Below are 23,604 nucleotides of genomic sequence, written 5' to 3'. Positions count from 1 at the left end.
GGAAGTGGCGCGGGCCGAGGGATGTGCTGGCCGCCCTTCCCGCAGCCCCCATTGGCCTGGAGCGGCAAACCGCGGCCAGTGGGAGCCGTGATCGGCCAAACCTGCGGACGCGGCAGGTAAACAAACCGGCCTGGCCCGCCAGGGGTTTTCCCTGAACAAGCGGTGGCCCTAGTTTGAGAATCACTGCTCTGGTGTATTTCTGGGCTGGATGTTGTTGAACGTGTGCAGCTTTAGAGATCATACAGGATAGCCCCTCGTCAGTCAATTCCGTCAGTTGCTCAGACCACATTTCTGTTTTCTTACTCTGTAAAATAATAAACAGCAGTTTTCCCAGGATCCACCTTAATTTACCATATAAGAGTATTCCCAGTTGCTGCAGTAAAATGCACAGCAAAGCTAACTTTCCTTTATTAATTAGTAGTTTATCTAATTCCTTCAGCTGTACTGTTGGCAGCACACCAAGTCAGAGAGCCAGTGCCAATATTAAACTTCCTTCTAAATAAACAGCAAACTCTGATAACATTTTCAGCTTTTAAAGGGTGTTTCAATGGGTATTTTCTTCCTCTAGCTATATCAGTTGAGCTTTTGGGTTGAATTATCCTTGTTTTTAACCATATGAGAGGAAACAACCAATACAAATTATTCCAGGAGCATAAATCCTTCAAGTAGGGAAATAGACAGTAAATGGTTTTACATTAGCTAGATGGGAGTTCACGAGCTGGATTGTATAATTTTTAGCCCAGTAAAACTCTGTTTAACTCAGAGTTTTGCCCACGTAAGGACTTCATGACTTGGATTCAGATGATTGTATGAACAAAGACTGGGGGAGCAAGACTGGGTAAAATGCCTTGCAAACCTGCAATTGTACCTCAAACTGACAACCTGCTACTGATCCTTTCATGGAGGGTCAGGATATTTTCCCTATGCGTTTATACTGCTACTGGTTCAGATTGAGGCCAGAAGCTGAAGTGATGAAATACCGTAAGAATTGCTTCCTTAGCAATAGTTTGAGCCTGTTCAAGTGTGTGTGTGTGGTGGGGGGGAAACACTGGAAATCTCTTGCAGACCCAGATTATGTGGATAGCTCAGATATACTTTGGGGAAGCATCTAAATATTTGGGTATTTATCTGCAAATATCCTGAGTTTGGGGGGTTTGGAACCTCTTCTATCTAAACTGGACTTGGACAAGAGAACAGACTCATGAACTATCCAGTGCTTCCTGATTTCTCTCAGTTCTTAAAGCCCATGACAATTGAACATAAGAACAGCCATGTTGGGTCAGACTAAAGGTCCATCTAGCCCAGTAGCCTGTCTTCCAACAGTTGCCAATGTCAGGTGCCCTTGAGGGAATGAACAGAACAGGTAATCATCAAGTGATCCATCCCGTCACTCATTCCCAGCTTCTGCTAGAGGCTAGGGACACCATCCCTGCCCATCCTGGCTAATAGTCATTGATGGACCTATCCTCCATGAACTTATCTAATTCTTTTTTGAACCCTGTTATAGTCTTGGCCTTCACAACATCTCTGGCAAGGAGTTCCACGGGTTGACTGTGCATTGTGTGAAAAAAATACTTCCTTTTGTTTGTTTTAAACCTGCTGGTTTGGGTGGCCCCTAGTTCTTGTGTTATGAGAAGGAGTAAATTGCACTTCCTGATTTACTTTCTCCACACCAGTCATGATTTTATAGACCTCTATCATATCCCCCCTTAGTGATCTCTTTTCCAAGCTGAAAAGTCCCAGTCTTCTTATTCTCTCCTCATACGGCAGCCGTTCCAGACCCTAATCTTTTTTGTTGCCCTTTTCTGAACTTTTTCCAATTCCAATATATCTTTTTTGAGATGGGGCAACCACATCTGCGTGCAGTATTCAAGGTGTGGGGGTACCATGGATTTATATAGAGGCAATATGATATTTTCTGTCTTATTATCTATCCCTTTCTTAATGATTCCCAACATTCTGTTCACTTTTTTGACTGACACTGAACACTGAGTGGATGTTTTCAAAGAACTATCCACAATGACTCCATGATCTCTTTCTTGAGTTGTAACAGCTAATTTAGACCCCATCATTTCATATGTATAGTTGGGATTATGTTTTCCAATGTGCATTACTTTTCATTTATCAACATTGAATTTCATCTGCCATTTTGTTGCCCAGTCACCCAGTTTTGAAAGATCCTTTTGTAGCTCTTCGCAGTCTGCCTGGGACTTAACTATCTTGAGTAGTTTTGTATCATCTGCAAATTTTGCCACCTCACTGTTTACCCTTTTTCCAGATCATTTATGAATATGTTGAATGGGACTGGTCCCAGTACAGAGCCTTGGGGGACACCTCTCTCCATGCTGAAAACTGACCCTGTATTCCTACCCTTTGTTTCCTATCTTTTAACCAGTTACCAATCCATGAGAGGACCTTCCCTCTTATCCCATGACAGCTTACTTTGCTTAAGAACCTTTGGTGAGGGACCTTGTCAAAGGCTTTCTGAAAATCTAAGTACACTATATCCACTGGATCCCCCTTGTCCACATGCCTGTTGACCCCTTCAAGGAATTCTAGTAGATTGGTGAGGCATGATTTCCCTTTACAAAAACCATGTTGACTCTTCCCCAACAAATTATGTTAATCTGTGTGTCTGACAATTTTGTTCTTTACTATAGTTTCAAGAAGTTTACCCAGTACTGAAGTCAGGCTTACCGGCATGTAATTGCCAGGATCACCTCTGGAGCCCTTTTTAAAAATTGGTGTCACATTAGCTATCCTCCAGTCATTTGGCACAGAAGCTGTTTTAAATGATAGGTTACAAACTACAGTTAGAAGTTCTGCAATTTCACATTTGAGTTCCTTCAGAACTCTTGGGTGAATACCATCTGCTCCTGGTGACTTATTACTATTTAGTTTATCAATTTGTTCCCAAACCTCCTGTAGTGACACCTCAATCTGGGACAGTTCCTCAGATTTGTCACCTAAAAAAAAGGCTCAGGTTTGGGAATCTCCCTCACATCCTCAGCCGTGAAGACTGATGCAAAGAATTCATTTAGTTTCTCCACAATGGCCTTATCATCCTTGAGTGCTCCTTTAGCATCTCTATCGTCCAGTGGCCCCACTGGTTGTTTAGCACGCTTCCTGCTTCTGATGTACTTAAAAATTTTTTTGCTTTTACTTTGAGTCTTTGGCTAGTTGTTCTTCAAATTCTTTTTTGGCCTTCCTAATTATATTTTTACACTTCATTTGCCAGAGTTTATGCTCCTTTCTATTTTCCTCACTAGGATTTAACTTCCTCTTTTTAAAGGATGCCTTTTTGTCTCTCACTGCTTCTTTTACTTTGTTGTTTAGCCACAGTGGCACTTTTTTAGTTCTCTGTTTTTTAATTTGGGATATATATTTAAGTTGAGCCTCTATTATGGTGTCTTTAAAAAGTGTCCATGCAACTTGCAGGGATTTCCCTTTTGGCACTGTAGCTTTTAATTTCAGTTTCACTAACTTCCTCATTTTTGCGTAGTCCCCCTTTCTGAAAATAAATGCTACAGTGTTGGGCCACTGTGGTGTTTTCCTCACCACAGGGATGTTAAATTTAATTATATTATGTTCACTATTACCAAGTGGCCCAGCTATATTCACCTCATGAACCAGATCCTGTGCTCCACTTAGGACTAAATCAAGAATTGCCTCTCCTCTTGTGGGTTCTAGGACTAGCTGCTCCAAGAAGCAGTCATTTAAGGTGCCAAGAGACTTTATCTCTGCATCCCATCCTGAGGTGACATGTACTCAATCAATATGGGGATAGTTGAAATCGCCCATTATAATTGAGTTTTTTATTTGTATATCCTCTCTAAACTCCCTGAGCATTTCATAGTCACTATCACCATCCTGGTCAGGTGGTCGGTAATATATCCCTACTGTTATATTCTTATTATTGGAGCATGGAATTACTATCCATGGAGATTCTATGGTACAGTTTGGTTCATTTAAGATTTTTACTTCATTTGATTCTACTCTTTCTTTCACATATAGTGCCACTCTCCCACCAGCATGACCTGTTCTGTCCTTCCAATATATTTTGCACCCTGATATTACTGTGTCCAATTGACTATCCTCATTCCACCAAGTTTCTGTGATGCCTATTATATCAATATCCTCATTTAATACAAGGCACTCTAGTTCACTCATCTTATTATTTAGACTTCTAGCATTTGTATACAAGCACTTTAAAAACTTGTCACTTTTTAGCTGTCTGCCATTACATGATGTAATTGAATGGGCCCCTTTTTCATTTGACTGTTTCTCGTCAGATCCTACCTGTATTTTATCATCTTCCATCTTCTCCTCCTTACTAAGACATAGAGAATCTCCATTCATAGATCCTCCCCTAAGGGATGTCTCTACGCACCTGTCAGCTTTCCCTGAGCCCTTAGTTTAAAAACTGCTCAATGACCTTTTTAGTTTTAAGTGCCAGCAATCTGGTTCCATTTTGGTTTAGGTGGAGCCAACCTTCCTGTATAGGCTACCCCTTTCCCAAAAGTTTCCCCAGTTCCTACTAAATCTAAACCCCTCCCTACACCATCGTCTCATCCACGCATTGAGACCCTGCAGTTCTGCCTGTCTAACTGGCCCTGTGCATGGAACTGGAAGCATTTCAGAGAATGCTACCATGGAGGTCGTGGACTTCAATCTCTTACCTAACAGCATAAATTTGGCCTCCAGGACCTCTCTCCTATCCTTCCCTATGTCATTGGTACCTACCAGCACCTCCCTAGCACTACACATAAGTCTATCTAGATGTCTCAAGAGATCCGCAACCTTCGCACTAGGCAGGCAAGTCACCATGCAGTTCTCCTGGTCATCGCAAACCCAGCTATCTAGGTTTCTAATGATTGACTCCCCCATAACTATTATCTATCTCTTCCTAATAACTGGAGATCCCTCCCCTGGAGAGGTATCCTCAGTGCGAGAGGATACCACAACATCATCTGGAAGGATGGTCCCAACTATGGGATTGTTTCCCTCTGCTTCAGTTGCATGTTCTCCTTCCCTGAGACTTTCATTCTCCTCAACAGCACAGAGGCTGTCAGACCAGGCAGGGGTGGGACTGTTCTACTGTGTCCTGGAAAGTCTCATCTATGTACCTCTCTGTCTCCCTTAGCTCCTTCAGTTCAGCCACTCTGGTCTCCGAAGCCAGTATATGGTCTCTAAAGGTCAGGGGCTCCTTGCACCAAATGCACACATACTCCATCAGCCCATAGGGCAGGTAATCATACATGCTGCATTGGGTGCAATAAACTGGGTAGCCCCCACTCTGTTGCTGGACTTCTGTCTGCATTCTCTTTTTACTCCTGCAGCGTGTTCCTTTGTTGATGTTTTGTTTTTATCAGGGGGTGTTTTTGGCTTTAAGTTTAAAGAATGTTAAGATTATCTAGCCCCCCCCCCAACTAACACACACACTCTCCCATTTCCTTTTCTACTTCTGCACCAAACACGAAGCACAACTTCCTAGTAGATAAACAAACTGCTTCAGACGATCATGCAAGAAACCTTGGCTTTCTGAGGAGGCCTGATATAGTAGCAAAAAGGGAGGGGGGGGGAGGTGGCAGATGCCTGCAAGCAGGGAGATGTCCAAGAACATAAAAGGATGATCTATATCAAATCCCTGGCCGACAGAATCAAGGATTGCCTAAAGTACATCAGTCTGCATCCTGCCTACAGAGCTATCACGCACCTGGCTGGCAGCCATGAACAGCCTTCTAACATCCCCATCGTGAAACCAGATGGCTCTCCCTGCTCATCGATGGATGAGGTCCGGGATAGATGGAAAACACATTATGAAAGCATGCTGAATCCAGACCTGCTGACAGCTCTCCAGAGCTACATGACCTGGCAACCCACACAGCTGTGGACCCAGGGATGAACACTGATCCTCTGTGTGAAAAGTCATACAAAAGCTACTAAATGGATATGCTGCTGAAGCCGAGGGTGTTCCAATCGAGTCACTCAAAGATGCCTCTGAACCAGTGAGCATTGGCCTGCCTCAACTGTTCTTAAAAGCATGGGCATCAGGCAAAGTACCAGCAGAATAGAAAGGTGCCCTCATAATGTCCCTGTACCAGGGCAATGGATCTCACATTGAGAGTGACAACTACAGATTGATCTCATTGCTGTTGTGCCCTGGAAAGGTCTTTGCTGCGCAGGATGCAGCCTCTCCTTAACAGACATAGTTGTCCACAGCAATCAGGTTTCACAGCTGGGCGGTTGACAATAGCCACTGTCTTTATCCTTCAGCTCCAGTCTAAGCTGCACTGAGAATTTAACCCCCCCGCTTCATGTGGCATATATTGAAATCAAAACAGCTTTTGATTCAGCTGACCAATCAGCACGTTGGCTCGTAGTGAAAGGAGCTGGCATTCTAAATCTGCTGATCTTCACAAAGGTGCCACTGTGAGAGTGCACGTTGGTTCCCAGCTACATTTCTACATGACCTCAGGTGTGCCGCAGGGATGCATTCGCACCCCAGTACTATTCTGTAGAGCCATCAGCTGGATATTAGAACTTGCCGCTACTCCTGTCTGAATCTAGGTTGGTCAAGAAGTGCTCACTGACCAAGACACTGAGAACTCTGCTTTGCTTGTGGAGAAGTCAGAGAATTTCAGCCCCAGCTCCAAGGTCTCAAGACACTGTCCCCACGCTGGGGCTGAATGGTTCATGGCAGGAGATCAAGGTTCAGAACCTCGGGGCTGGGCCATCAGAACCCCCGGTGCAGGCAGGGTCATGTACCACAGAGATCCCTGACAAGTTCATCAACCTGGGCTGCAAGCAGAGTTCAGTCACAGCAAACCAGATGTTCTTCGATGAATAGGTCTTGCTGTCTCCTGCATGAAGTCCATGTCCTGCTGTAAGGTGGGGCATCAGTACAACAGCACCCCACTCTGGCCAAGCATGGCACAGCCCCTGCACTCTCAGCCCAGTGGGGCTGTCAGTCTATTCCTGGTGCCCAGGAGTCTGAAAACCCTTTCTTCACTCCCAAGTCTGTCAGGGGGCTGGTAGGGGACCCCAGGCCCACCTACTCCCCTGGGTTCCAGTTCAGGATGCTCGAGCTAGATAAGCAGGATAGGGCTGATTGACTCTGACAGTGCCCCCCTGAGTTTCTCCCTACCTGCCCCTGGATTCTGCAGTCTCTCCTGCCTGTCGGTCAGTTTGTCCCCTCCTGGGCTGTTGTCTCTGGGCGGCTCTTTAATAGCTTGCTGGCAGGAGCTCCTTTCTCCAGCCTGCTTACTTGTCTGGTGTCCGCCCCGCCCCTCTGCTTCCCAGCCCTTTTATCCTCCAGCTGCTGTGAGGCTTCCAATCAGCAGTGCTTGGCGTGCCTGTATTAGCCCTTTGGTTGCTGGGCTAGCATGGGGTACATATACCCCATGACACTCGCTTATGCCATTGTGCTGAGACAAAGTTCAGGATTTATCAAATGTGCATGTACAGCCTATATTGCTATACAGATCAGAAACCTGGGCCCACTTACAGGCAGACTTGAAGTGGCTAGAGGCATTCCATATGCTCTAGTAGTACCAAATCCATGAGCATTAAGTTGTTTGACTTTGTGTCATAATCTCATAGAGACTGGCCTTCTTTCAATCACTCATTATATTTAAAAGCAGCAGTGCTGTCTGGCTATGTCACCAGCACACCATGCTCTCAAACTCTCCATCAACGTGTGAATTGGTGCATGCCCTGAGCCTACCTGGTGCCACCCATAGGGCTGCCTCAGAGATTGGTGGATTCGCAGGATTGAGCCAGATCTGGGAACTTCACTGCACAATGCCTGGCGTGATGCAATTAACTGTCATCATTCTGGCTGGTGCAACAGTCCTCAATAGACTGCGCACATTTGATGATGACAGTCTTTGCCAGAGATATTTATTAAGCTGAAAATAAAGTACTATGTGGGCTATCTGAGCTCCTTACAGTATTTCCACCATCCAGGAATTGAATTACTCGTAGGCCAGATTTCATTTTAGCTTCATAAATATCTCCCAGAAAAATCTAAAAAGGCTTTGAAAGTTTAATATATGAATACTAGACCCTGTGCAGACCCTTTGCAAAGTGGCTGAACATTTTCTAGTGTCCAAAATGAAATGGTGTTTGGGTTGAGTTTGTCACGTTCTGCTCAGCTCATTTCATCAGAACCAACCAGCGCAGCTGTGGTTTTCATGAATCTTTTATGATCCCATAACTGTGTTTGAAATGCAGTAATTATGACTTCAGCATGTTTACAATCAAATTGTGATAGAAGCTAAAAATCTTCCTCAACTGAGTTACATCTCTAACTTTACCAAGCATAGTTAGTGTCACAGCCCACCAAGGGTGGACACGATTGTATCATTATATAAGTGTTTATACTTGTACAGCTTATACTGTGGAAGTGGAATTCTTCGGCTATCCCTTGATGCGAGGATGACGTCTGCTAAGGGGGTTCAAAAGTGGCTGAGGAGCCCAATTAATGCCCTCTAGATTTTCCCATAGAAGTGACAGGTGTAATCTTGGAGGAGACAGTTGTTGGCTGGAGCATTGTGCCCTTTCTTTCCTCCTTTGTCACTTCTCTGTCTCATGAGCACGTCTGTTCCCCTCAAAGTGAGCTGTGGCTTGGTGTATGGTGTGGCGCCACTGTGTTCTGTTCCACGCCGAGTCCTCCCAGTTTATTGGGTGGATGCCTCCCTTTTTAAGATGTATTTTCTGTATGTCTTTGAAGCACTTCCACTGCCCTCTGCGAGCCCTTCTTCCCTGACTTAACTGAGAGAAGAGTACTTGTTTCAGGAGGCGGGTGTCAGGCATATGTACACAGTGGCCAGCCCAGTAGAGTTGGTGTTTCATGACCTGCACTTCTATACTGGTGATGTTGGTTACAGAGTGCATCGGTCTTCCCAGTTGATCCTGAGAATTCTCCTGAGGCAGCGCTGCTGGAACCACTCCAGCCCCTTGAGATGTCATCTGTAGGTTACCCAGGTCTCACACCCATAGAGAAGGGTGGGGATGACAACTGCCTTGTAAAACAAGATCTCGGTGCCTGTTTGCAGATCCCTATCATTGAAGACTCATTTGAGTAGTCTTCCAAAAGATGTGCTGGCACGGCAGATCCTGTATTCAATTTCTGTGTTAGTGATGGCTGTTTGGGAGAGGTGGCTGCCAAGATATGGAAAATGGTCCACATTCTCCAGGGGTTCTCTGCTGATGGTGATTTGTGGAGTATGAAGAGTAGTTTGTGCAGGTGGGGGCTGGTAGCGTACCTTGGTTTTCCCAATGTTGAGAGAGAGACCCAGGCTGTGATAGGCATCTGCAAAAAAGGTTTAGAACTGCATTCTGTAACTGGCAAAATGATTCCTCTAACCAACAAAAATGTGAGACTTATCACATGCTCAAAGCCAAAGTCCAAAGGAGGCTACGTGACATCAAAAATAAGTGGTGGCAAGAGAAGACCTCTGAGATCCAGGGTTTCATAGACCAGGATAACTTGAGAAGCTTCTTTCAAGCTCCAAAGGCCCAACCCTCTTACATTCCCAGGATGGCTCCACCCTCCTCAATGACAATGCAGCTGTTAAACAATGCTGGAAGGAACACTTTGAGAGCCTACTAAATCGTGAATCCACAGTCTCTGAAGACACCATCGAGTCTATTCCACAACACTCGGTAATGGAACACCTTGCTGATCCCCCATCTTCTGAGGAAGTCCGGCGTGCCATCACCCAGACAAAAAAATCAAAAGACACCAGGCCCAGACAGCATCCCCGCTGAGGTTTTTAAAACTGGTGGAACAATGCTCAAGCACAAACTTTGCCAGCTCCTCGACAAAATCTGGACCTGTGAAGAAATTCCACCTGACTTTAAGAATGCCAACCTGTTACAATATTCAAGAAAAGGGACAAATCTTTGTGCGGGAACTACACAGGTATTGCCCTCCTCTCCATCGCAAGGAAGATCTTTGCCTGGATCCTACTGAACCGCCTTCTCCCCCTTACCAAGGAACTGTTCCCGAATCACAGTATGGCTTCAGGCCATTACAAGGCATAACTGACGTGATCTTCATGGCACGACAGTTTCAGAAGTGTAAAGAGCAACACCAGGAACTGTTCATGGCATTCATCGAGCTAACCAAGGCCTTTGACTCTATCAATCGTGATGCCCTATGGAAGGTGTTGTGTAGGTTTGGCTGTCCACAGAAATTCATTTCCATCACCAGACGACTACATGATAGGATGAATGCCACTATTCTGTGCAACGGCTCAGAGACTGAACCATTCAACATGCACACTGGTGTCAAGCAGGGCTGTATCGTTGCTCCAATGCTCTTCTCCATTTACCTTGCCATAATCCTGATTCTCATCCATGGAATTGGGATTGAGTATCGTATGGATGGTCAACTCCTCAATCTCTGATGTCTCCAAACAAAATTTAAGAGCACGAGAATTGGCATCAATATGCACATGACTGCATCATTCAAAAGTGGCATAAAGCTATACAGTAACTCCTCACTTAACGTTGTAGTTATGTTCCTGAAAAATGCAGCTTTAAATGAAATGATGTTGAGCGAATTCAATTTCCCCATAAGAATTAATGTAAATAGGGGGGAGTTCGGTTCCAGGGAATTTTTTTTTGCCAGACAAAAGGCATTATATACATTTTAAACAATTTTTAAACAATCAATTTAATACTACAATCATCACTGCTGAGTATGAAGCTTGCTTGAGGTGGTGGAGTCAGAGAGTGGAAGAGGATGGATTGTCCGGCTGCTCCTCTTGCTGTTCTTGCAAGCACAGGCACTGACTTTGCCGGGGGCAGGGGGCTCAACCCTTGGCCCATCCACTCCACCCCTTCCCCCAAGCCCCCACCCTTGACCCGCCTCTTCTCCCCCCCCCCCCCCCTCCCCCCCCTTCTCCTCCCCCCCCCTTTCCCCCCCCCCCCCCCCCTTCCTCCCCTCCCCTCCCTTCTGAACGCTGCTAGCCAGCTGATTGCCATGGGCAGGAGGGAGGGGGGAGGCGGGCCGAGTCCTCGCTCCTCCCCCCTCCCTCCTGCCTGCGGCAATCAGCTGGCTTGCGGCGTTTAGGAGGGAGGAGCAAGGATTCGGCGCGCAGGCTCCCCCTCCCTCCCCTGCCTCCTGAACGCCGCAAGCCAGCTGATTGCCACGGGCAGGAGGCAGGGGGAGGAGGGGGAAGGTGCTGATCTGCGGGGTCTGACGGCAGGTGGGAGGCGCGGGGGGGAGGGCATAGGGAGGCTGCCAGCTGTGGAGAAAGCAGGCAGCCAAACAACGTAAGAGTGGAGCATTGCACAACTTTAAATGAGCATGTTCCCTAATTGATCAGCAACGAAACAAGGTTAACTGGGACAACTTTAAGTGAGGAGTTACTGTACTGTAAAAAGGCACCTTCATACCATAACTGCATCCACTAGGCATATTATTGGTATAAGTATTTTGTTGGTTTTTTTTTTAAAAAAAATCCACACTCTTATCTAAAATAATTGTACTGGTACTAAATCTGTGCATAGACCAGGCCTAAGTTGCTTTAGCTGAGTCTGAAAAGCCAAATATTGTGAAGCTCTTAATCTGTGACCCAGTTGATGGGGCTTTGAAACAATCTGGTTTTGACTCCCATCTGAATTTTGTCCTCTGAAGTTTGCTCATTTGTCACAGTCTGGCTCCGATTCAGCAAAGCAGCTAACCACATGCTTACATCCCATTGACTTCAATAGGACTTGAGTGCTTTGTTGACTCAGGAACCATAGTTGTAATTCTGGAGCATCAATAGCATGCCTGATGCAGTGGAGAGCCCAAAGGATGAAGTGGCCCCTCTCCAAAGAGCTTACGTTCGAAATCAGGCAAGCCATGCAGTTCAGATACACAAAGCCCCGTTGGAGGTCAGCCTTAGTGATGCAGGGTTTTGGAGGGAAGAGGGAGGGTTGATAAATATTTTTCTCTAGTGGACTTTCATCAGCAAATTTTCAACGTGTGTGTTTAAGGAATCATTTTAAAGGAGAAGGTGGTGGTTCAATGCTACAGAAGATCAAAAGGTTTCAAGTACAAGGAGGCAGTAAAGAAAAACGGCACAAAGAGTGGAAGAGAGATGAAAGGGACCTTCAGGAGAGTAGCTTGGGGAAAACAAGCACAAGCAGTGAGATCCTATCATCTAAGTATGGTAAATGGCAAATCATTATCATCGCTGTGGGCTATCTTGGCAATCACCCAAGGCCTCCAAGTAGAGGCACGATTTGAGCTAGAGGTGAATGTTTATGCTCACCTGTTTTTCTTGTAAGGGGAAATACAGAACAGTGGCTGATCCTATGAGACTGCAGCTTATCTGTACATGTAATAAAAGTCTAGTTTGTTTCATATGACAGCAGCTGCAGAAAGGAAACTGTTGCTGAGGTAATATCCAATTCTAGAGCCAAAGCAGTTCCCCCACCCCCCTCTTGGATTTGTGAATTTCATAAAGATTAAGCCGCCTAATATGTGGACATGCTCAGAAGAATTTCAAAGCCATCCATACCGATGCCTGAGGAGGCATGTACCATTGGAAAAATATACTATATTCCACAATTCATGGGTCAGTGAGTTGGAGGGAAAAGAGTGAAGGTGATAGTATAATGAACGATTCACTACTACATCCCAGTTTGAAAAAAGGCTATTTGATCTGACACGATACAGTTTTAAAAAAATAACTAAATACCTATGCCCAACCACTACATGTATTATTAATCCGCTTATCCTACGTGAAGCTGCTGCATACACCATTTGTTTTTTTCCTTTGGACTAAAATCAAACAGGCATTGTTGCACAGCTTTTAATAAAAACCTGCAAAATTCTTCCTGCTGGAGTCTGAAGTGCTCTCTATCTACTGGAGAAATACTGAGCGTTGGTATCACACCATTACTTGAGAAAACCAGGACTGCATTTTCTGAAGGTAACATTTAAAGGTTTTAGATACTGGATGAAGTTCAGCAGGAAACTTTTTGCACATAGATGGTGTGCTCCAAATGAGCAGGAGAAGAGGTAAAAAGTTGGACTGCCTCATCAGCCTCTAGAGAAGGAGTGGAAACATCCTAGGTTGCACAAATCTATTACCACAGAAAACACTGTACACAAAAGTAACTGCATATGCAGAGCATCTGTTTAAAAGGTGATCATTAAAGTGACTAGATAATGTATAAAAGCATTGGAGAATTACTTCAGGGTTTTGAGAGCTGATCTCATGCTATTATGTATAGCTAAGTTTTAGATGGGGACCAGCTATCAATCATTTGTAATAAGTTTTTTTTAGTATGGTACAGAGATACAGGCTCACCAGGGATAAATGTTATTTAAAACTTAACATTTTTAAATTAAGCAATTGTTGAAGAGAACCTAATATTACCTATTGAATAGGCTTGCAAAACAGTTCAGTAAACAGAAATCAAATACAGGACTGAATCTCAAGACATGCCAGCCACCTGCAACACACTGAAGGTAGGAGGACTTCAATGGGAATTGCACATGCTCAGAATCTCAAGTTTGGGCCCATGGTTTGAATTTGGACATACTTGGTCTGGATTTATACCTCTTTCTTCTAGGTCTTACAATTTTAATTAGTTATTATCATCTAACCAACATCATTCTAATCTTGAAGTATTGTGTGACTTCTCTCTTTGCGGGAACTGCATTCATGAAATAGCCCGGAGTTAATCCATCTGAAATTCATCCCTAGAACTACCATCTGAGAAATGGGTGAACCAGAGCATGCACTTACTTAAATTGAGGTATGTCACGGCAAAGTTCTACATTGGGTCGTCTTGTTCTTCCTTCTAGACGGGTCTGAGCTACTTTCAGTGGGCACTCCTTTGCCATTATAGCTCTCTCCAGCAACATGATTGTATTTTCTGTCTGGAAGATTTCTTGAAGTGTCTGAATAAAACAGAGCATTTTTATAGGCCTCACCATATACTTATTTGGAATTCTACACTATTACCCTTCCCTACTTCAGTTTATATGTAAGCATTTCTGTTGAGCTATATATGAGCAGCAAAATTAGCCCAACATATGGACAGCAGCTTCCATGAGCTAAGGGGAATATTTTCCACTGTTCTCAAAGGGATAATGAACAGAAGATAGGAATCCCTATGCAAATATGTTTGTCCCTTTTCTGTGTAAAGATCATGATTAATGAGAGCTCTGAGCCTAGAACAAGAGGAAAATGTGCTCATAGGAACTTAGAAACATGCTTTCTGGGAAAATTGTTCCAATGTTTAAATATCCTCACCAATAAAAAATATATGCCTAATTTCTGGTCTGAATTTGTCTCACTTCGACTTCCAGCCCTTGGATCATGGCATGCCTTTCTCTGCTAGATTGAAAGGCCCATTATCATTTTCTGCCCATGTAGGTACCTATAGACTGTAATCAAGTCACCCCTTAACCTTCTCTTTGTTAAGTTAAGTAGATTGACTGACTGACTGACTGACTGACTGTCAGTCAGTCAGTCAGTAAGTATAAGGCATGTTTTCTAATGGGGGGGAGGGATAGCTCAGTGGTTTGAGCATTGGCCTTCTAAACCCAGGGTTGTGAGTTCAATCCTTGAGGGGGGCCATTTAGGGAACTGGGGTAAAAATCTGTCTGGGGATTGGTCCTGCTTTGAGCAGGGGGTTGGACTAGATGACCTCCTGAGGTCCCTTCCAACCCTATGATTCTATGACTAAGAGTGATCTATGACTATGACTAATCCTTTAAACATTCTTGTGGCTCTTCTCTGAACCCTCTCCAATTATCAACATCCTTCTTGAACTGTCGACACCAGAACTGGACACCGTATTCCAGCAGCACATGCACCAGTGCCAAATACAAAGGTTAAATAATCTCTCTACTCCTACTCAAAATTCCCCTTCTTATGTATCTGGAGGATTGCACTAGCCCTTTTGGTCACAACACTTCACCAAGAGCTCAAGTGCAGCAGATTATCCACTATGACCCACCCCCAGAAAAAATCTTTTTCAGAGTCACTGCTTCCTAGGATGGAGTTCCCCATCCTGTAAGTATGGCCTACATTCTTTGTACCTAGATGTATACTTTTGCATTTAGTCATATTAAAATGCATATTGTTTGCTTGCGCCCGGCTTGTGTATCAGCGAACTGATCTCTTAATTATTTACCACTCTCCCAATTGTTGTGTCATCTGCAAACTTTACCAGTGATTATTTTGTTTTCTTCCAGGCCATTGATAAAAATGTTCAATAGCTGTTAAACAGAATGTTGGGTTCTGTTTTGTCCTTGTTTTTCCTAGGTCTGAGGTCACATTGCCTCGCTGATTACAGGACCAACTATAAACCTTTGAAAAGTCAAAATGATCACGGAATGTGCACTGTCTCAACCCCACGCCATCAGCAGGAAAGAAGCCCCTCAGCAACATGAGGTCTATAGGCCTGGGGGTTGGAATCCACAGATTCCTCTTTGAAACTGATCTCCTCTACCACAGCAGAAGTTGCTGCTGGAAATGACAAAGCTAGTGAACGGTTCAGGGTTATCAGACTCTGGTTTTATTTTTAAAATGTGCAACTTCTAATTAAAACTAGCTAGTTTCTGACATCACTTGTTGTTAATCAGTAATAAATCTCCTAAATTAAGGCAACCAGGTATCTTCGTTCCATATTGCATTGATTTAATACTGAAGAGAGTGTCTGTCCCTTCCTCTGAGGGACACATGAGAACACACACACACACACACACACACACACAGAATAGTCAAGTGGAGGCCCCTACAATTGCATCTCAGAAAGCTATGTCAATTATTTGCAGTCATTTCTAGCAACACCAGAGCACTCTGGTAAGTCCACCTGAAAACAAGCCATGTCTTTCCAATTGCAGACTGGGAGTTTTGTAAACAAAATGGAGTGTAAGTTCCTTAGACTGGCTCCTGACCCCTCTCCTGAATGTGCAGAAGTAAAACACAGAGCTTTTCTGGGAAACAATTTCTAATAATGTCATACTATCTAAAGCCAGTTTCAAAGAGGACTTTGTTAGAGTAATGGGTTAGAGATTTACAGGAATTTATTTCCCTTTTGCTCCATTCTCCGATTTGCTCCCACATCAAAAAGATGCAGCTTGAGCATTGGAAGTGTTGCACAGGTGCTCATAGACATGGATAAGCTACCCTTTTCATTACAAGCTTACCCTGATTTCCTTATTTCTACCCGTGTCATGGTGTCAAAAATCTTAGGACAGTGACCCAATTTGGCCCCTTGAATACCACTGCATACTCCAAATGTTTCAGCAATGCCTTGTGCAAGAACACATGAATCACATTCACTCTTTGACACTGGAGCTGAATTCAGAAGTTTTTGAAAACTCCTCTCTGAACAGAGCAAAAAAAAAGCAGTTTTTGTGCAAAGCCAACCTTTTTTCAAATGGAAGTAGCCCCAAAAGGGAGATGCCAGTGCAGTTAGAGCAGCATAATTTTAAACTGTAAAGTAGCATGATCGCCTCCAATAACAGTATCCTTCATGCCTTAGAGCCTGTAGGCTCTTTGATTTAAACTATAATAAAAATAGGAAAAACAGCAGGGAAAAATCAAAGTTTTGTCTTGCCTGTACAGTGGCAGATGCAATTATAGGTAAGGTAACATGTTCTATCCACTGCATTATGGTGCATTAATTTCACCGATCCTAAATCTTCATAGCCAATGTGATCAACCCATTACTTGACACTTTTATAATCTGTACTGAGGCATCAATGTGACTAGTAATTGAAGTCCTTTTTATCCACAAAACCGGTACAGCACATGCATTGACAGTACAATCTTCTTCAGGTTGCCTCACCCTGGACCTGGAGGTGACAGTCTTTAGCGGTGGGGGGATATGTAAACTTGAGTGCCCATTTAGATTCCTTGCCTCTTTTTGGCTGAGACTGCCAAGCGTGAGTGATTTTTGCAACCCTTAGCCCAATTTTACACTCTAAATTAATCCACATGATGATGGGTACCACTTATCTGATCTTGTCCTCTTTAGATTACGTTAGAAGGGAACTGGTACAAAGCCAGTTATTTATACATCCAATCTTTAAATGAAGGCACTTACCTGAGAAGAATCCCCATTATAAAAATCACTAACCTATAACTGCACTGGTCGTTCTGTCATTGTAAATTGTCTGTTTGAAACTTAGCTTCGAGGAACCTCAGACCTGTTTGGGTGGTCATGGTTGGTACACATGGGACTACACAGGGAGAATCATATGATTCCATCCCAAGAGAGATGACGGCCTGAGGCCTAGCAGTGGGGTGCTCTCGGAGACACCAGGTGTGGCCAGAGGTGCACTCTGTCTGGTATCCGACAGTTGCCACTCCGTGCTCTCCATTATCTGATAGCATGAGATGAACAAAATAAGGCTGGTAGTTGTAGCACATTCATAACCTTTGGAAATGGCGATACTGATAAGGACTTAGATGACCCTGAAAAATGCCTGGATTTCTCCTGAGGTAGTAGGCATGTTATGGGGATGTAAAGGAAATTTTCAATGCAGATAGACGTCCCTATGTTTCAGAGAACTCCTACCTTCTCTAGGGCTTGTCTTCCCACAACAGTTCCACCAGTTTAACTGAAGTCTGTTTAAAAACTAGTTGAGCTAAACAAGTGCAAACCCCTGCCTGGACATCTATATCTCTTTTACAGCTGGCTTATGCAGGTTGAGTACAGACCACTATAAGTTATATAAACTGCTGTGGCCACTCAGAGATTTGCATGAGTTTAATCAAATGGGTTTTAAACACCCTTCAGTTAAACTGGTGCAACTTTTATATTTAGAGCAGACAAAGCCAGGTCAAGCTAAACTAAAATAAGCCACATAGGCCTTACCTACGCAGGAGTTGTATTGATTAGTTGTACAGTTTAGAAACTGACGTAGTTACATCAGTGCAACCCCATGTGTGGCTACTTATTTCAGTTTGAGTGATTTACATGATTTAGCTTAAGAGTCATTATCACTGAAGGTTTGTTCTTTAAACTGATTTAGTTTAAACTGGTGCAAGTTTGGGAATAGACAAGAACTGATATATGTGGACGCATAGCTGTTGTCAGGAGTGTCAGGATGGCAGGCGGCTGCCCAGAGACTTTGATCCCTAAGGAGGCTTTGTCTGTTTGTAAAGTGTTGCAGGATTTTCCCTATAGCAAAACAGTCTGACTCTATGACTAGAACGCAAATTGTACTGAAAGGAAGTGAAGCTAAGATTAGCATGTCTCTCCTGCTCATTTTAGCATTTCCTTTTGTAATTTAGTAATCACCATATAAGTAACCTTGTATATACTTACACCACTAACAGTATGAGTTTTGTAGCCACCTATTCTGCAAAAGAAAAACTTAGTGATAAGATTGTAGTATTATATAAACAGATATTGTACATACTGTGCTACCAGCTACATATAGCTTATTTTACCCCTCAGGATAGAAATCAGGGCAAGAGACCTAATGAAGTTAAGTGGATTGTGATTCATTCTGCACAAAATCCACATCCTTGTTCTTCCCATGTAGCAAACGCAGTAGGTCCAAAAGGTTTTGTTTCTGATCTATTGTTGTTGTTCAAAAGGTAGAACTTGAGTAGTTTCCAATGTCAGCAGAATCTCCTTCTCCCTTTGTAGCTTTGTTCAGTGCTGCTAGGGTTGTTTTTAATATTACAAGGAGCTCTCCCTCCTTCTACCCTGACAAAAAATCTGGTTTCTAGCTATGCTGCCAGTGGTTTAGCAGATGTTTGTGGGTGAGATCTTACAGAGCCTCTTACTACTATGCCTCGCTCAGGCTACTAAAATCACTATTTACCTTTAATGCAAACCAAAATATTACTTCAGCCTGCATAGGTGTAACAGGAATCTGAGGGGAAAAAACACACACTACTTCTAGAGGTCAGCCATTACTTATCAGGGTCCTCCTTTCCTGTGTTTGTATTGCAGCTTCTGTCTCTACAGTAGCTCTTTCCATGCTATGCCTGGTTGTGTGCCAGTGGGCCAAATTCACTAGGGTGTAATTCCTTTGCCTCCAGCAGTGCTACGCTTGGGGTGATGTTAGTCCAGCATATTAATCTCACTTTCGTGAGTACTACAATTCATTCCAAATATTGTTGAATTAAAAAAAAGTGTGTAATGCAAATAAAAAATCTGGCCCAATCTCCTCAGCACATAAAACATCAGGCAAAAATGTATTCATAAGTAATTCTTTACCCGCTGGTGGGTCCTGGGTTTCTGCTTAAAATGGAATGCAGGACTTGTGCATTCTGAGTGAGGCATGCCACGATAGCGCCTTTTCAGCCAGACCCAACTACCAGCCCCTCCCTTGTTTGTCTCACGAGCAGGTGGATGGGATGATTCAGGTTAGCTGAGCAGGTGGTTCCTGCCTGCTTTACTGAGCAATTGAAGCAGCCCAGAGTAGACTAGGCACCACATCCTGGAGGAGAGAGGCAGTTTGAAATGTATTTGTGAGGGAAAAGAAACAGGGGGACCCAGTGGCCCCTTGTTCACTGCGGTGACTTAGTCTGGGTGAGCACATGGGAGGTTGTGGGAGGAGCAGGGAAGGGGTGGGGATATGCCCAAATGTGAAAAGTGCAGTTCCACTGGCCACAGTCCCAGAGAGCAAAGCATGGCCACTACTGTAACCTATAGCTGTGATAGTGACTGGGTCCTGCCCCCTCTCCTCCAGCTTGAGTGAAGTATTCTATTAAAAGCACAGAGCTTTTTATGATGTGGAAGGGACAGAGCAGAGCCCACTATTATCTACTATGGACAATGTTGAGCAGATCCAATATATGGCAGTGCGTGTTTTACAAATGTCTAAGCTTGACAGACTCCATCCCACAACTCTGTTCTTAGTCTCCTGTGAAAAGCCCATTGTCTTGAATTTCACCTTCAATGAGCAAAGAGAACATTAGGGCCAGATTCTCACTCTGGCCCCATTTCTACCCTACCTCCACTTGTGTGCAGGAGCAGTTTGTACCTTTGTGTACAAGTGTTAACATTTTCAGCCCTGTGTGTGTGTTGGTATGTGTCAAACCCGTGACTCTTGAAAAGCTGCTTTTATTTGTATTGGTATTCTTACACTCCACTTCTCACCCTGAATGTGCTGGTGATGGTGATGGTGGAAGGAGGCAGGAGGTTTCCTACACACCAGTGGTTCTCACCCTGTGGTCTACGGACTCCTGAAGGTCCACAGATTGTCTAAGATATCCAAAAGGTCCACACCTCCAAATGTTGTAGGGGTCCACAAATGAAAAAAAATTGAGAACCATTGTAATACACAGAGCCCAAGGTCCCATCAAGACAGGAGGGGCCATATCACTTGGATCACAGCCATATTTCCTACTGGCTTCCAACATCAGCTGAAAGCCATGGAGGGAGATGTAGTTCTGAAGTTTGATAGCATTATCTTATGGGTATGGCCCTACCAAATTCATGTTGCATTTTGGTGAATTTCATGGTCATAGGATTTTTAAAATTCTAAATTTCATGATTTAAGATATTTAAATCTGAAATTTCACGGTGTTGTAACTGTAGGGGTCCTGACCCAAAAGAGGGGAGTTGGGGGGAGGGGGTTGCAAGGTTATTGTAGGGGGGTTGGGGTATTGCCACCCTTATTTCTGTGCTGCTGCTGTTGGTGGCACTGCCTTCACAGCTGGGCAGCCAGAGAGCGGCAGCTACTGGCCGGGAGTCCAGGTCGGAAGGCATCACTGCCCCAGCAGCAGCAGCACAGAAATAAGGATGTCATGGTATAGTATTGCTACCCTTATTTCTGGGCTGCTTCCTTCAGAGCTGGGCCCTCGTCCAGCAGCCACCACTCTCCAGCCACCCACCTCTGAAGGCAGTGGAGAAGTAAGGGTGGCAATACCATGGACCCCCTACAATAACGTTGTAACACCCCGCTCCCGCAACCTCCATTTAGGTCGGGATCCCCCAGTTTGAGAAACGTTGGTCTCCCCTGTGACATCTGTATAATATAGGGTAAAAATATACAAAAGACCAGATTTCATGGTGGAGACCAGATTTCACCGTCCGTGATGCAGTTTTCATGGCCGTAAATTTGGTAGGGCCCTACTTATGGGTAGTACCTAGATTAGTTATGGTGTTTTTTTGTTTTATGTACCATGTTCTGGGTAATAACAGGAGATGACTCCATGCTTGTAAAACCAAAGTGGCTCTTTACTAAAAAAGCTACAGAGGTGCTGCAACTGCAGCTAAAATTCTAGCCATGTGCACACAGACTGACTTCCTGAGACCTCCTGCAAACTGTGCTCCTCCCTCCAAGTTCTGTACAGTTTTCCATAGAAACACACTGCTGCTACTGCAGTTCTTCCATCTCTCTGCCTGGCAGCAAGGACCCCATAACTGATACTTTTCTCTAGAGTCACATTATTGGACTGGAGGTGCTGTGAGTGACAGCTCTAGGGTGAATGAAACATACTGTATAACCACATCTGCATAGGCAACACAGCCTCCTGTATAGGCAATGAACGTGCATTTGCTCCCTTCATAACATGGAAGGCATGGGATTATCTTGTTCTCTTATAGGAAATTGAATGAATGCATGTTTGTTTTTCCCCTCAAGTAATATAAAGTGACAAATACAGGAAAATCATTTTTCATGTTTAGACTTCACTCAAGCTACATGGGGCTTGTGCAATTTGCATTCTTTCAGTAAGCAAACTTTTAAAATTTGAGAAGGGTAAGATGTGACTCTATTTGGGAAGCATTTCTTTTTATTGTGGCTGTCTTTATAGAGCAGTCGTCACTAGAAACGCTCAAGGAGTTGTGAGAGTTTTATTATACAAGTAAATCACTTACATTTTTTCACAGTTTTATGTGTTCAGCTATAATTCTCCTTTGAATTAGCACAAAAAGCAATAACTACAAAGCACTCCTTATACCATATGGCTTCAGTAAATGTTCAGATGTATTGCTCACAGAGCTGAGAATATTGTGAAAGCATATTATGCTCAGTCAAGGAAACTGGTTACTGCCACTGAGCAAAGAACTCCCTCCCTGTTCAGTCACTGAAAAAATATTATTTGAACCTGCCTGTGAACTCACAATACAAACTGAAGACATGCAGCCATCTTTAAACTTTGACTGCTCATGTTTCTAATAGATGTGGTTTAGGCTTATTCCGTGTTCCTGGCCTCTCTTTTTTTTTTTTTTTAAAACACCATCATCTAGAACACACAAAGAAAAATGCCCTAGGGTAATCACCTCCAACGCATGGTAGCAGCTCTATACAAATAGCCTTTGATTACACATGCTGGCTACACATTGGATTAAATCATTCAAATAATCTAAAATGCATAACCGGATTGGTGGGGAGAATCACCAGATAGTGTTGCACCAGTCCACGTCATTTCTGGAGGACCTCCAAAGGCAGGAAGAAAAAACAATAAATCCTGAATTGTGTGTTCCTGAAAGAGTCTAACCAGAGATTGGCTTCAGCAGCTGCCCATCATACACCCTTCACTTACAGAAAATAAGCAGAATTTTGTGCTGTGGCATTCCTGAGGGTTTATATAAACTGCTGTTCACTTCCACCTCATCAAGGCTGTGGCTGTTACTGGCTGGATTCAATATTACTGGGAACAAGAGCTGTTGAAATCTCACTCATACTTCATGGTGTGATCAGAATAACCTTACACACAACATATTTTTAAAATATTATGCTCAGTCCCTAGCTGTGAATGTCCTTGTTTCTGTGTTTTTTGCTAAATGCCTTGGAGCTGAATACACTAAGGTACAGTCAGGTAATAACAAGTTAGCTGCAGCATTGTGCCTCGGTGTTTTATAATTTCCTCTGTTTGTTTCATGGTCTGATCTAATGTTCTAGTTGTACATATTTCATGTTTAAGTAATTTTTTGCTAGTTATTTCATTTCCCTGAGTGATTAGTGTAATTATGGTTGACTTCACAATTAGTGTTACGACACATGAGCATAGTATTTCAAGGTTTAATGATTATATGTAATAGTCTTTGACTAAATTTATCCCTGATATAACTCAGAATTTAAATTAAGTCAAAGCTGGATGAATTTGGCCCAACATCTTTTCAACTGTATCTATCTTAAGGTTTTATGCTGCTGCTGAGATCTGAATGCTGTCCTCTATGTAAAATCAATTAGCAATAGAAAAGTTCCTAGGAAACTTCATGGTGTCTCTGGCTCCTCTCTTTTCAGGGTCAAAATAACTGCTTGGGGGTGGTGTTTTGATTTGGTTGGTTGGTTGATCTGTTTTTAGTTTCAGGTCACTTTTTGTCTTCTGGCTTTTTAAGTTTTGTTTTGATGGGGGGGGGGGAATAGGGGCGGTGAAGGGGGTAGAGTCCCGAGGTCCATAAAGGCAGGTACATTTAAAACAAATAATTATAATACTCCTCTACAAAGTGTATCATCAGCCTATAGAATTCTTTGCCAGGCAAGTCATGCAATCAAATATTTTAGCTGGATTGAAAAGAGATTTGAATAAGTATGAGTAGTAACATTTGTACAGTAGTTGTGCATGCTAAGACAGGGGTAATCAAATTTCATACTTTAGAGCATCAACTGATCAACATGGAGCCTGCCTGGAAGATTTTTTCCCCCTCCATGTACAGCATTAC

At 43.5% G+C, this 23,604-nt stretch overlaps 1 protein-coding gene across 1 annotated transcript in view; it reads right to left on the bottom strand.

The window, feature by feature from the left end:
• Positions 1-23,604, bottom strand: part of TEKT5 (tektin 5) — a 51,610-nt gene that overhangs the window by 663 nt on the left and 27,343 nt on the right. The window contains exon 6 of the mRNA XM_024194034.3: positions 13,758-13,912. Within this exon, the coding sequence (XP_024049802.2) occupies positions 13,758-13,912 (155 nt within the window). The remainder of the gene's footprint in view (positions 1-13,757; positions 13,913-23,604) is intronic.

Source organism: Terrapene carolina, unplaced genomic scaffold (assembly GCF_002925995.2).
Source record: "Terrapene carolina triunguis isolate 2854851 unplaced genomic scaffold, T_m_triunguis-2.0 Scaffold93, whole genome shotgun sequence".
In the NCBI taxonomy this organism is placed as follows: Eukaryota; Metazoa; Chordata; order Testudines; family Emydidae; genus Terrapene; species Terrapene triunguis.
Note: the sequence above shows the minus strand (reverse complement) of the source record. Positions and strands in the feature narration are given on the sequence as shown.